Source organism: Doryrhamphus excisus, chromosome 3, assembly GCF_030265055.1.
Source record: "Doryrhamphus excisus isolate RoL2022-K1 chromosome 3, RoL_Dexc_1.0, whole genome shotgun sequence".
NCBI lineage: Eukaryota > Metazoa > Chordata > Actinopteri > Syngnathiformes > Syngnathidae > Doryrhamphus > Doryrhamphus excisus.
This window is the reverse complement of record NC_080468.1, coordinates 19,430,186-19,443,959: the sequence shown is the minus strand read 5'-3', so window position 1 is coordinate 19,443,959 and position 13,774 is coordinate 19,430,186. Positions and strand designations below refer to the sequence as shown.

At 40.8% G+C, this 13,774-nt stretch overlaps 2 protein-coding genes across 4 annotated transcripts; both read right to left on the bottom strand.

Annotated features, from left to right (window-relative positions):
- Nucleotides 1-766: 766 nt before the first annotated feature.
- Nucleotides 767-4,667, bottom strand: LOC131125240 (protein BTG3-like). Its single transcript, XM_058066596.1, has 4 exons — nt 3,396-4,667; nt 3,175-3,312; nt 1,503-1,674; nt 767-1,413 (listed from the first exon to the last, which is right to left on the bottom strand). Exons 1-4 carry the CDS (start codon nt 3,563-3,565, stop codon nt 1,270-1,272), a joined length of 624 nt encoding a protein of 207 aa, XP_057922579.1. The 5' UTR covers nt 3,566-4,667; the 3' UTR covers nt 767-1,269.
- A 152-nt stretch (nt 4,668-4,819) lies between these two features.
- Nucleotides 4,820-13,233, bottom strand: msrb3 (methionine sulfoxide reductase B3). 3 transcript variants are annotated; one of them, XM_058066597.1, is made up of 7 exons: nt 13,065-13,205; nt 11,057-11,171; nt 7,674-7,782; nt 7,459-7,536; nt 7,121-7,149; nt 5,643-5,740; nt 4,820-5,516 (listed from the first exon to the last, which is right to left on the bottom strand). In XM_058066597.1, the coding sequence occupies exons 2-7, from the start codon at nt 11,157-11,159 to the stop codon at nt 5,349-5,351; spliced, it is 585 nt and encodes a 194-aa protein (XP_057922580.1). In that variant the 5' UTR covers nt 11,160-11,171; nt 13,065-13,205; the 3' UTR covers nt 4,820-5,348. The 3 variants fall into 3 exon arrangements, with proteins under 3 accessions (XP_057922580.1, XP_057922581.1, XP_057922582.1); XM_058066598.1 differs by lacking the exon at nt 11,057-11,171 and having other exon boundaries at nt 13,065-13,233; XM_058066599.1 differs by lacking the exons at nt 11,057-11,171; nt 13,065-13,205 and adding an exon at nt 9,259-9,407.
- Nucleotides 13,234-13,774: the final 541 nt, after the last annotated feature.

The following is a 13,774-nucleotide window of genomic DNA, read 5'->3' as shown; positions in this document are numbered from 1 at the left end:
ACACTTCAATATAAACATGATTTGCATACATAATTAGCATGCTGATACACTTTGCTCTGAAAATTATGACTTCATTAACAATATTTTGACTTTGTTCCCAACCTAATGTTCCAAAAATGATAACTTTATATTATCCATCCATTCATTTTCTATACCGCTTAGCCTTATTAGGGTCGCATGAATATGCTGGAGCCTATCCCAGCTGTCTAGTACACCCTGGACTGGTGGTCAGCCAATCACAGGGCACATATAGACAAACAACCATTCACACTCACATTCATACCTATGGACAATTTGGAGTGGCTAATTAACCTAGCATGTTTTTGGAATGTGGGAGGAAACCGGAGTACCCGGAGAAAACCCACGCATGCACGGGGAGAACATGCAAACTCCACACAGAGATGGCCGAGGGTGGAATTGAACCCTGGTCTCCTAGCTGTGAGGTCTGCGCGCTAACCACTCGACCGCCGTGCCGCCCCATTTTTAACATCTTCTGATTTTTAAAGTTTTACTTAAAATTTAATTTAATATTTTAAATTCATGACACGGGCGGCACGGTGGTCTAGTGGCTAGCACAGCTAGGAGACCAGGGTTCAATTCCACCCTCGGCCATCTCTGTGTGGAGTTTGCATGTTCTCCCCGTGCATGCGTGGGTTTTCTCCGGGTACTCCGGTTTCCTCCCACATTCCAAAAACATGCTAGGTTAATTAGCCACTCCAAATTGTCCATAGGTATGAATGTGAGTGTGAATGGTTGTTTGTCTATATGTGCCCTATGATTTTTTTTATGATTTTTATCATTATTCTTGTGTAATTACGACTTTTCCCGCATTAAATGACAACTTCTTTATCTTAGTATTATTCTGGTAAAATTACTGATGACTTGTGTTTTAATTTTATTGCTTAATTCCATTTTTTGAATGTGCTGCAGGCTGATAAAAAACCCAGGCGCGGGCCGGAAATGGCCTGTGGGCCGCACTTTGTGGACACTTCTGATGTTGAATAAAAAAATTTTAAAAAGCATTTAAATGATCAGAGGTGCGTGCCAACAAAGCATGTGACATTTGGATGTTGAGTATTCCAGACTAGTACAGGCAAACATACCCAAAGGATGATTAAGTCTGGACTTAGGTTACCATAGATGTATATTATAGATGTATAAATAAGATGTATTTTGTGACAAAACATTAAATGTCATCTAAGCGTCTCCACCATTGCCGTTGGCGATACGGATATGACTGGAGATGGAAATGGAGTGGTTGTTTCATATTTATGTCATTTTTATTGTCCTCACAAAGGCAGCAGACTGCTTCAGTATGTTCTTCTGCAAGACCTTGGAGGGACGTGACTTTTCCCTGGTACCTTTCCCTTCAGGATACCCGGTAGGGTACCAGGCCGGAGCGAGTGGATTCAGCTGCAAGTCGACGTGAAGCAAAGTCACAATTTCAGTTGCCAAAAACAAAACCACTAAACGCTAAAAGCGGCGTTCATCAGACGTCATACCTCGGTGCAGTAGCTCATGGGAAACCAAGCGTTTGTGTCCTCATCGGAGGACGAAGACAAGTTGTAGTCCGACATCTCGCTGTCTGATGTGTCCGACATCTTCATTGCCGAGTCCTCCTCGTAAATGGCGGCGACGCTCGCCACGGAGAAGGGAGGATTGTCCTCGCCGATCCTGATGACACACGGGCATGATAAACGTGTGACAAAGATTTATAAATACAACATGACCGCCACAGTCAACCCGTTTATTACATCGGAATCCCGTCTAGGTCGACCAACTGATCGAGTGGATGTACTGAACATGGTCGACCGCTTTTGTGGACATAAAATTAGAGACATGTGACAACGATGATGCCTTAAAGGCTTTTTGTTTAATTGCTTTAAAGCCTGATTAACGATTATTTTCTCCATTTATCCGAAGTTTGTCATTGTGGTAAATCGAGTCATCGATCAGGCCCGAAACCAGAGGCGCTCATGAAGTCGATCGCGATCGATCCCACGTCATAAACGTCAATTTCAGCTCAAACTCCTGCAAAAATCCAAGCATAACTCGGCGATAAGATGCCGATATTTATTATCGGTTTACTTGGAGCATCGAGTTACGTGCGTGTTTTCGTGATTTTCCTTTTTTTTGGTATCTGGCTGAGATTTCGGCTGCATTGGATTTTGCATAATCATTTTTATTCCTTGTATATCTAATGCTAACAATACGCTAACTATAGAAAACTTATCTGTTATATATATTATTAGAATTATGAACAAAAGTCTTATTAGTATATAGTAGCGTACTGGGTAGATTTTATGTATATGTTATATGTTTTTCAGTTGTACCGGTAAATAGACTTCCATTGAGCCAAATCGATATGAACCAAACACAAACAGGAAGTGGTTTGAAGACAAAACAAGTTTGGAGTTTGGACTAAAACTAAAACTAAAGGGTAATAAGACAATATTCACATTTAATATGCTTTGTTAACGATTAGTCCAGTACCTCCATAGTCGATTATTCACCGATTCATCGAGTAATTATTATGGTTTTAGTTTTAATGCGGTATAAAGACATGCAGTACAAAAACAATGATTTGTATATTTGCATAATTATGTGTCGAGAGATTATATTTCACAGTTCTTTGCACAATGTTCCAGTTTTGGGTGTTTTACAAAAGGACTTAAGTTTCCTAGTTTTGGTGAAATACATTGCAAGTTTTACTTACGTTCAAGTGTTCGACAGGATGAAGTAAGCCAGTGGACAATATTGGCCATTACTTTGTTGGCTACACTAACGCCATCCTTTCCATGGATGTAGATGACAGTGTCATCTGCGTACATTTGTACGTCCACATCACCACACACTGAGGGAAGATCATTCGTTTAGAGAGTGAACAATGAAGGCCCAAAAAGGGAGCCCTTTAGTTGAGATTCGTTAACTTGAATGAAAACAGGAGAATCCAAACAAAAATGTAGAAAGAAACTGCCCTAAGTTCAAAGATCCTTTATTATCCACCATTCTCCTTATGTGTGTGGTCAAAGTCACAAATAAATGTGCATGCAATGACTAAGTACGGTTATGTCGACATCCGCTTATGTTGACTTCAGTCATGCGGTCCGAATTCCGACATTAACATAATCAAAGCATTTCGCTTCTTTAAAAAAAAAAAAGATGGTTACTCACCTACAAAAAGCCTCTCCGGGGTTGATCCAGAGGGTAAAATCAAGAGGCAACCGCAGGTCACAAAACTGCAGCCCGCTCTCGTGACAGGCCCGAAGGAGTTCCGGATCATGACTGTCATACTGGTTCACTCGTATGCACCTGAAACGGTCCCCAAACTTGAAACTGATTCAACATTAACAATAAAACGTCATAAGTTCCATCGTTGGGGTGTGGGATCGTACCTGTAAGCTTCCCCCTTGCTGGGGTTTTCAGGGTACCAGTGCCCTGCAAACTTCTCCTGCAACGCAAAACTTAGCCTCTCGATAAAAAGTTTCGTTTTTTGAAACTCCAGCTTCTTCGAAATGAGTGTCTTCATTAATGGAAACACAGCATCTGTTATTTCTTTCTCCATCGTAGAAAGTGTCTGTTATACGATGGGGACCCAAAGAAAATATCCATTTTGTCTCCCTTTTTCAAAAAAAAAAATCATATATTTTTTTTCCTAATAAGGCCATAGATGTTATACAAGCATGAATTTATAGACGATAAGTCCAATGATGTCACAGGGAAACACATCATAAAGAGAAACATTACAAATAACAGGTGAGTGGACGGCTGACGGCCTTTCTGGCTTTCTTAACGTCAAACTAGCTAGACATAGTAGCTAGATTAGCTAGACATAGGCTAGACATAAGAGCATAATTCAGATTAAATATGTTCCCTTTGTGGTGATACTAGTAAATACAGGACCGGTATTGCTGATACCTATGGTTGAATATGGCCTCTAAATCAAATAATGGGCATATTTATGTATGTATTTTTCTGACAGAATTAAGTATAAATGAAGTACAATTACAGATTGTAATGTATTCAAAAGACGCATTCAAAGACTTTGATGAAATGTAGTACTCAACACCGGTCACTAGATGTCAGTAGGGTGACTGTAATGTTCGATGAGGTGCCTAAGATCTGACTGGATGGCCAGAACAACAGGCTTTTATTGCAGGTATTGCAGGTATCCCATAATTCTATGACTTCCTGTCAATTTATTTATTTTTTAATAATTATAAATCATATTTATGTCTGATTATATGTACTATATTGGGTGATACCAGTGTACAAGTGACTATAGGGGTGCTATTTCACATCCAGAGAGCTCTTAATGCTAACTAGAAAAGTGTTCCACAATGCTACCACACAGGAATTCACTTATGACGGTTGAACTAATTAACTAATTAACTAATTAAAAACATTCCGATACTTTCTAGTGAAAATGCTTAAGGTCATCGAGTGGTTTTGCCTTTAATTTGTTGCTCATGCATCATAGGTATCATACCTATGATGAAATATTCACCCCAGAGTGACCTTTTGGGCGATACTGCAAATTGTCTTCCTGATCTAATACCAAGTACATACAAGGCAAGTACTGCTGATGCATATAGTGAAAGCGATGAGTTTTACACAAAATATTCAAGCTTGTTAAATGATTTTGTAATTTTGCCTTTAAGTTGTTGATGATGATGATAATCATGATGAAATATTCACCCTGGAATGACCTTTTGGATGTTATAGCAAATTTGTAGCTGGGTACCGGAGTACTGAAGATTTTCAGCACTTCGATGAAGACTTAACACATATTTTCATTTTAAAAAATGAAAATAAGTCATTGTCATTTCATCGACTTTATTCATCCACTGACTGCTGTGACAAAAACACCATAGCGCCATTGGGAGGAAATAGAAAAGAGTGACACTAGTGGATTATTTTATCAAAAGCACTCCACCTGTTCTATTTTTGCCTGAGAACCTTAAAAAGTATCAAAGATACACGCCAAATATACACCGTGTCTCAATTCTCTCACTTTGTCTTTTGAGTGCAAATGCGTCTAAATAACCTCCAAAATAGTGAGTTTGCAATAGTTGCCATCTTGGCTGTGTTGTGGGAAAGGGAGGGACTGACTCGACGGGTTGCAATTCACCATTAAAAAGAAGAAGCAGGTAAATATGGTGATCATAATTTCCGTTAAGTGCACTACGACAGTAATGGATTTCCGATATTATTTGCATGTGGTGTTTGCTTTGCCAATACTTGTACAGGATATAATGTGTACTGATTCAACTACTTTGTTTGTACGCATCCGAGTCTTAATTCAAACACACACAAACACACGGCATAAAACTCGCCGGGTCGGCCTTTTAAAGTTCAGTCTTTGCCTCGGCCACGGCAGCACCTTCAGTCGTGGAGGCGGAGCCAGAGGATTCTGCGTCTTTAGGCCGGAAAGATAGCGAGGCCGAGTTGATGCAATATCGCTTGCCTGTGGGTTTTGGACCATCATCGAACAGGTGTCCCAGATGGGCGCCACACTGCGTCAGAATGGAGGAAAGAGCGTGTATTTCCTGTTATTCCCCTTTCTAATGCTTATAATTATGTATTTGATGATGGGGTTTTTTTTCGTGGGGCGATACCTAGAATAGGTGAGAATAGGGTACCTGGCTGCAGGTGGTCTCCACTCTGTGCATCCCGTAGGAGAAATCATCTGACACTGCGATGGAGTCCTCTTTCACAAGGTCGAAGAAGGAAGGCCAACCTGCATGTATGGAAAAGTCACGCTGCAGGAACGGGGACTTAACATTCATTCATTCATTCATTCATTCACTACCGCTTTTTCCTCACGAGGGTCGCGGGGTGATGGAGCCTATCCCAGCTGACTGGTGGCCAGCCAATCACAGGGCACATATAGACAAACAACCATTCACACTCCAATGTCATGGATATAATCAGAGGAATAAGCCATTGCGGACATTTTGTTGAAGATCATACCTGAACAACGGAGCCCCACAGACAACACATGTCCAATCACAGGGCACATATAGACAAACAACCATTCACACTCACATTCATACCTATGGACAATTTGGAGTGGCTAATTAACCTAGCATGTTTTTGGAATGTGGGAGGAAACCGGAGTACCCGGAGAAAACCCACGCATGCACGGGGAGAACATGCAAACTCCACACAGGGATGGCCGAGGGTGGAATTGAACCCTGGTCTCCTAGCTGTGAGGTATGCGCGCTAACCACTCGACCACCATGCCGCCCGGGACTTAACATATAGATATGATATCCTCAATGGCCAAACCAATACAAGCAGTCAAGCTAGCGCTATATAGCCCACGTGATATAAAAACAGCATGGAGTAGGCGTGATTTCGGCCGTGTGTATTTTGCATTCAAAGTCAGAAACAGACGTTGCAGTCGAGTGCCAAACTCGTCATGCACAAGTTTCCCATGGTGGCACTGCACTGGGGAAGTTCAATACCAAATACTGATTATTCTTCTTTGTTTGAGCAATATCACTTGATTGACCATTTCTAACAAAAAGTATGTGTAACATGCCAACATTGCATTGATGCCAGTTTATAAATTTGTACTGGGACTGGCCTATCTGGCCCAGTATCTGAACCAGTATCTGGCCCACCAAAGCCACAAGAGAATTTACAATGCTACTGTGCACCATCATTCCTGAACCACTACCAAAAGGACTTCCTGAAACTAGAACTTCTGCTCTTTCCAGTGATGTACATGTCATTATGGTAATCCACGTGACGTCGTCAGAGCAGATCGTTGAAGACAAGGCTTTGATACAAAGCAGAGTGGGGGTTTCTTTAGATGGGAGCTAATAATGTACGACCCAGAGCTACAGAAAAGGTGGCATTTTTGCTGTGTTTTTCTTGGATTGCAAACACGTCCAAGAGGTGGAGACACAGCTGAGTGAAGAATGAAGGAAATCCTCTGAATCCCGGTAAGTCGGAACGACTCCCACACAAAAGAAATATTGGCCCAAAGCTCAAATAGTCTTTGATGTTCCATGTTTTGTAGTTCAGAGTTCCTTCAAAAATACTTCATTCGGTAGTTTAGGTTTTGCTCACCCTTGCATTAAATGCTGTGAAATGATGTGACAATGCTTACCTGATCCGGAGTCATATTTGGATTCCGAACTACCAAAAAAAAAACAAACATAGATTTTAGAACAACATAACAACAAAAACAGTGCATCTTGGTGAAATATATACGTTCTACTGTATGAACCCAATGGTTGCCAAAGTTCTCAAAGTCACATTGCATGCCTGCATGTTTATACGTCTATGACTTATTTGTACAAACCTTCTAAATACACTTCTTGACATTATTAAAGCCCGTTAGACATGAAATAACAGCCCTATAGTCACTTTTACACTAGTATTATCCAATGTCATGGATATAATCAGAGGAATAAGCCACTGCGGACATTTTGTTGAAGCTCATACCTGAACAACGGAGCCCCACAGACAACACATGTGTAGGTCCCATCATCTTTGTGGTGTGTGAACTCTCCAGTGAAGGCACTGTGCACAAAGGATGCATCATGAACGTGCTTATATTTACACACAAAATAGTGGGGGGTGCAACAAAAGAAGGTAAAACAACATGATTCTAATAGTAGTAGCAGGAATACAGTATGTAAATGTTTCCCGTCTTTTACCTCTCAGTTCCTCGCTCCTGTGTAACATGATACTGCTTGGGTGTGAGACGTTCCTTTATCTCCTCCTGAGAGAAGGTCACCGGCCATGTCTTCTTGGTTCGAGTAGCTCCTACGGGAAGAATTAAAAAGGTAGCGCTCAGAAGGGGACTATGCACTTTTACAAGAACAAAAACTGCAATTGTTTTTTTTTTTCCTTTTACAAAAGCTTTGTTTTGTTAGAAAGCCATTTTAATTGAGTGATTTTCATCCATAAACATTATGGATAAAGACCTACAAAACCAGGAGTATACATTAGTCGGACCAAAATCAAACCCACTCTGTGCGTGCAAGCTGTCAGGAAGCCAAGCAGTGAACCGTTTGGTTTGTCGCGTTAGCGCTCGGTTTTAGGTGCGTGACGACAAGACAATACAAATACAAAAGCAGCTGTGAAGGAGCAAAAGCAGCACAGCTCACCATGATGGAATCCATCACTGCTCGGGTTTTTAATACAGTGGAACCCCTTTATGTCCACGCCACTCTAAGATACGAGGAGAATGGTGAAAATAAAAAATTTTTCCTTGGGTTGATCCAAGTTAAAGCTTACTTTGTACTGAACAAGAAGTCACTGTGCGTGTTTTAATGCTAGACCAGAGGTGGGTAAACTGCAGCTCACGGGCCACATCAATCCCACCAAGCATGTTAATCCGGCCCAACAGCTGGATTAACATGGATTTTTTTTTTTTAACATGGAAACCGTACCCCGCAACATGAGTCCCCCAAATAGTCAGTTGTAATCTGTAGCTTGTAGAAAAAGGCCATCCAAAACAACACAAATAAATATCTACGCGCAATAACCCATGCCAAAAAAACACCCATATTTTCCATCCACAAGGCATGCTAGGTAGCTTGTGGTACTTCTTATCTTTCAACATTTTCCCAAATGTGTTGAGGCGGTTGTCAAAGAAGTAAACAAGGATGTCTTAACAAACTCTAATGTTTTATTGTTCATGGTTCGTATTATTTTTGCATCTGGACTACCCAGCATGCCTTGCGGGCATTTGGAAATAACAGTTTAGTTGTTGTTTTATGTGATGCGTTTTCGTTTCATTGCACCGCGACCAAGTATGTCGTTCTGTTTGATGCCGCATACCGTACATAAAGACGGCTCCTCCGCCAAATTTTTTAAGCTAGTGTAGCCCGCGAGTCAAAAAGTTTGTCCGCTCCTGAACTAGACAATAGTTATGTCACTGTTGTTTGACACGTGACGTCTTTGGGTCCTGATTTTATGTCGACTCAAGCGGGTTCCACTGTATTAACTGTGTCATTTTTGTAACAGTCTCAGGTGGAATACTTTTGTTTTCATAAAAATTTAATACTATTGGTGCTTAATAGGACATTTAATTCCAATATTGCTTACTTCTCATTAGAAGCTGTGGAGCATCAGTGCAATTAGTGCTCCTGGGGAGGTTTGATTAAAAAAAAAAACAGTGAAAGCCGCGCATGACGGTGAACACTGGGACAGTTGAGACATGCTGACACGCCAGCCAGATGTTATTTAAAGAGACAGGGCAAAGCACAGCAGGCACACAGCACCCAGTCAGTGGACCTGAGGGAAGACTGCAGGACCTCAGAGTCACAGGCTGACTCTTGCTTATTAGATGCAGCAGATTGAAGCCCGACATATTGGCAGCTGAAGAGAGATACTCCAACCGCCACTAGAACCAAACACCCCCTCTCTCAGCAGGGCTTACAACAAGGCCTGGGCTGGATGTGGAGGACAGAAGGAGAGATAACAAGACATAGGAGGTCAAGGTCATGGGGCTGGATTATTGGGATTCCTGGGTCATGCAGACATAAAAAGCAATGGTTAGGACTTGGAAGACATCTAAAAAGAACTAAAAAAAAAAACAATGTTAACATCTCGCAAATTAATTATTGTCAAGCATAGAAATAGCTAAATACACTCAAGTACAAATACAGTATCAGCCAGTAAGACCACCAACTTGTGAATGTAGTATTCTTATCGGTTACCGAGTGTCAATAATTGTTCGGTGAGACCACCACCAAAGCACCAGACTCGAATAACCGGCTTTTATTGCAGGTTTACGTTGTCACACAATAGGAACAATAATAAAAACATCATAAAATGGGTTACTGTTGTGGCCATAGCCTATAACAAAGTCAAGATAAAGTCTTATTTTCTGTAATTATTGGGTAGTACTGATGTAAAGATTACCATATTGATGTTATTTCCTGTCTAGATGGCCCTAATAATGTTCCAAAATTTATTTACCGTCTTTAATGGCTTATTTTCTCTAATTATATCTATTATATTGAGTAATACACCCGATATGGGTGTTACTTCATGTCTACGTGGATCTAAAAATTTTAATAAAAATATATTTCGATCATCAACAACAGGTTTTCTTTGCCACAACTACAAAAATATTTCATTTATACAAAAAAAGGCATCCTACTGGGTGGAAATTGCCTTTTTGTAATCAGGCCTGGAACCACGGTTTACTGTTTAGCATATCTTCACCTTAATTAGTTTTAGTGTATATTAAATAAGCAAGCATTCTGATGATTACACAAATTAGTCCTGCCCCTTTAAGAAAGCACTCCTATGTATCAGCCGGCCTGCAGAAGACTAAAACGGACTATGAGACCATGTACAAGAAACGTGGCGAGAAAGAGACCACTCGTGCAATAATTCGGAAATGGAAGAAACAGAAAAGAAACAGGCGATAGTCCTCTCTCTGGAGCTCCATGCAAGATTTCACCTGGTGGAGTCCAGATGATTGTGATAAAGGTGAGAGACCAGAATTAAAAGAGACGAGCTGGTTAATGATGTCAAGAGAGTTGGGAGCACAGTCACCAACAAAAGCATTAGTAACGCACTTTGCTGTGATGGATTGAGATCCTGCAAGGTCTCCCTGCTCGGACAAGTCTTGGGAGAAGACGATGTGGTCAGATAAGACTCTTGGATGAGAAGCTCCGGGCCTCATGCAGAATGTTAAAGATGGGATGTGGATGGGGGTCTTGCAGGATGAGAAGGCGCCACGGTGTACAACCAACAAGAAGCCCATTAACATGACGGGGATGAAACTTGGAATTGCCAAGCGACAACCTCAAAGCAGTGGCTATGAATCTCTCCAACTCAAAGAAACATTTTGCCCCCAAGGGTTTCCCCACCAAAGCCTAAGCCACATTTTGTATTGGGATCAAATACTTATTCCTATCATTACGCTACAGTGAAAACTGGGAAAGCTACGATTCATTACTGTACGCCCGAGGCCTGTTTGACATCACTTACCTAGAGTTTGAAGTCACGCTTTGATTTTACATGCAAGTCTTCACAGTTTTAAAAGTCAAGCTACAGAAAGGTTAGCCTATTCGGTTACCTAGCAGAGTGGCAGACACTGCAGGGTGGCAGACTGAGCGGCTGCCTTGCCCAATGGCATGATGCAGGGCCAGGAAGAGCCCGCGTCGGAAGAAGGAAGCCATGAAACCGTCACTCTGAAGACAGATAGAGAGTAGGCTAGATTATTTGTCTATATATAGACAAAGAATTCAAGCGCTAACGAGCCTGTAGGTGTCACTGGAGCGTAAAATGAAATACATGACGATTCAGAATGCTTGCACATTTACTTGTGAGCAAAGATGTATTTTATAATAACATGGTTTTCCTCCATTTGTGTGTATTTTTATTTCGATTCTTCAGTTTTCATATATTTTATACTCTTATCTAAAGAGATTGCTGCGCTACAATAACAGTAAATTCAACCAATTCATACATAAACATGCTAGCAGGCTAACAATATAATCAGAAACCTTTGTTTCTTTGTTTTGTTAGTTGCTGTGGTAGACTCTGTGTTAATACTGATATGTTGCCACCAAATTTCTAATAATTCTGCGTCATGCATACTGTATGATTATGTGGATTATTTTTGGAGTCTTTCAACTGAGCAATCGCAATACTGATCACACGCACACACAGTGCACGTGTGCTCCTCAAATATAGCTTGCAAGGCCGCATGAATGCATTAGCGTCGGCTATGGGGAAAAAAAAAAGCCTTAACAAACATTTTGACATCCACTGAAAAGCTAAACAATCCAAAACATTATATATATATAAACTAAAATGTAGCTAGAGTAGTTGGTCTTTCACGCTTTGCCTCCTCATCCATTAAAATGTGTGTCTGCCAAAATCCAAACTAAATACCCTGCAAATGTCCTTAAATAGAAGCATTTGAGTGTGCCTAATATTAAACTTGTGTACGAGGTATTCCAGCGGAGGATGAATCAGCAGTACATCGACACAGATTGACCTGAACAAACAAGGAGCAACAAAGCCTGGAAAACAAAAACACAAAAAAAACAACCGACCAGTGGAATAAATGTCTGCTCAATGGCTGTTGCTAGGCAGACATAAAGACCACCGATCGACCGACACGCAACCTTTGTCTATTTGTGGCTTTTTGCAGCATGGGCGAGCCTCCGCAGGGGGCGGCGAGAGAAGAATACACCAGAAAGTACATGAAGCATACTATATTAAGGCAAAGATGTCTAGTTGCATAAAAAAACATCCAAAGTGCAATAGTAGTTTTCTTGGAAAAAAAGTTATGTCATACTTACATCACTATGTGATGCATTCCAATGTAACTTGCATGCATGTTCAAAATAAATACAACCATTACAGCATAGCATTACAGTATAGCATCTATAGCAGTATAGCATCATGTACAGTGTACAGATATTTCAAAGTAGTACAATAGTACTAGTAGGGGGTAGATTCTTCTGTGCTCTCACACAGCCAGGTGTGTCCAAAGTGTGGTCTTGGGTCCATTTTTAGCCCACAATTGCTTTTTAAAGAGCATTTCAGTGTAATCTGAGCAAGCCTTCTCCATATGTAAAGAGGTGATAAGGAACTAAACAAACCAACAAAAGGTAAATTGTTGATACATGTAGAGGATTAGTTGATTAATTAAAGGCATAGATGGGGGTGTTGGAAGGAGGTTGGTTGAATAGAGGCAGACAATTGGAATATAAATAGATCAGAGCATATAAAATGAGGACATAAGTGTCGAGTTGCACGTAAACCGCTGTTGTGTTTATCAGTAACCCCACACGGTGCCCAGCCCCACTTTTTGCTGTTTCCTGCCATTTCTGTCGTGTTGTAAACAAAAAAACAATTAATCTATTTGTGTATATGCCATGGCAATGATAGTGGTTTCTTTTGTGGTTAGTTGTCAATCCTGTTGGAAATACCGTCCATCATTTCGAAGAACATTAGTTACAACACAGTAGCAGTTACACTACGTCCCATTCGCCCTCGAGACGGTTCACATCGCTAGCTTAAAAAAAATACAAACAAAGTAGCTTTGCCGATGTAAATAAAATATGACATACCAGATAGGAGTAGGAGCAGAAGCGTGACGCAGAGAATAAAGTGGCGACGACTACGAAGCGAGAGTCTGTTGGCGTCAGGCTGAAACATGAGTCGGAGTTGGGACGACACGACACCGGGACAAGCTTGGTGACAAGTCCCGCGACACTTTCAGCTATGCAACAGCGCCGCGACTATGCCATCTCCTTTTATGGGCCACGACCACCATATTTCCGGTTTGAAACTTTATTTAAAAGGAAGCTGTGTACAATACAGTGCCGTTGGTGCGAATAACATTCATAAATAAATATATCTCGATACACATGAACTAATATGAATACAGTATTTTTATATAAATTATTATATAAATAATAAATCTGTAATGGGGTCAAACAGGAATTGCACGACACTGCATCTCACTGGCCAATTACACGAAAACGCATTCGAAAAGGACTCGAAAATGTATTTACATCAGATCATATTTTATTCATTTTACATCATGTCGTTATAGGTGTTAATGAGAGCTAGGCTGTGTCTAATTTGGCACACTTTCCGTGCTATTATTGAACGCATAGGTGCTGCATCGAGTGCTGAGCCGTACGTTAACGTTACCGCCATATTGGGTGGGTCAAGGGTGAGCTGTAAATAAGTAAACGTACTTACTTCCATGAAGAGCCTATCTACAAATAAATTTAAGTTGATTCCTCTCGTTTATACATTAACACACGCACTT

What these genes read in the sequence shown, in the direction of transcription:
- LOC131125240 (XM_058066596.1), bottom strand. Translation starts at nt 3,565, where the DNA reads ATGGAGAAAGAAATAACAGATGCTGTGTTTCCATTAATGAAGACACTC. An exon ending in AGCAAGGGGGAAGCTTACAG is followed by an intron (nt 3,313 to 3,395) that starts GTACGATCCCAC and finishes GGACCGTTTCAG; the next exon opens with GTGCATACGAGTGAACCAGT. An exon ending in CCATGAGCTACTGCACCGAG is followed by an intron (nt 1,414 to 1,502) that starts GTATGACGTCTG and finishes GTCGACTTGCAG; the next exon opens with CTGAATCCACTCGCTCCGGC.
- msrb3 (XM_058066597.1), bottom strand. Translation starts at nt 11,159, where the DNA reads ATGGCTTCCTTCTTCCGACGCGGGCTCTTCCTGGCCCTGCATCATGCC. An exon ending in AGTGTCTGCCACTCTGCTAG is followed by an intron (nt 7,783 to 11,056) that starts GTAACCGAATAG and finishes TTCTTCCCGTAG; the next exon opens with GAGCTACTCGAACCAAGAAG. An exon ending in TGTGGGGCTCCGTTGTTCAG is followed by an intron (nt 7,150 to 7,458) that starts GTATGAGCTTCA and finishes TTTTTTTGGTAG; the next exon opens with TTCGGAATCCAAATATGACT.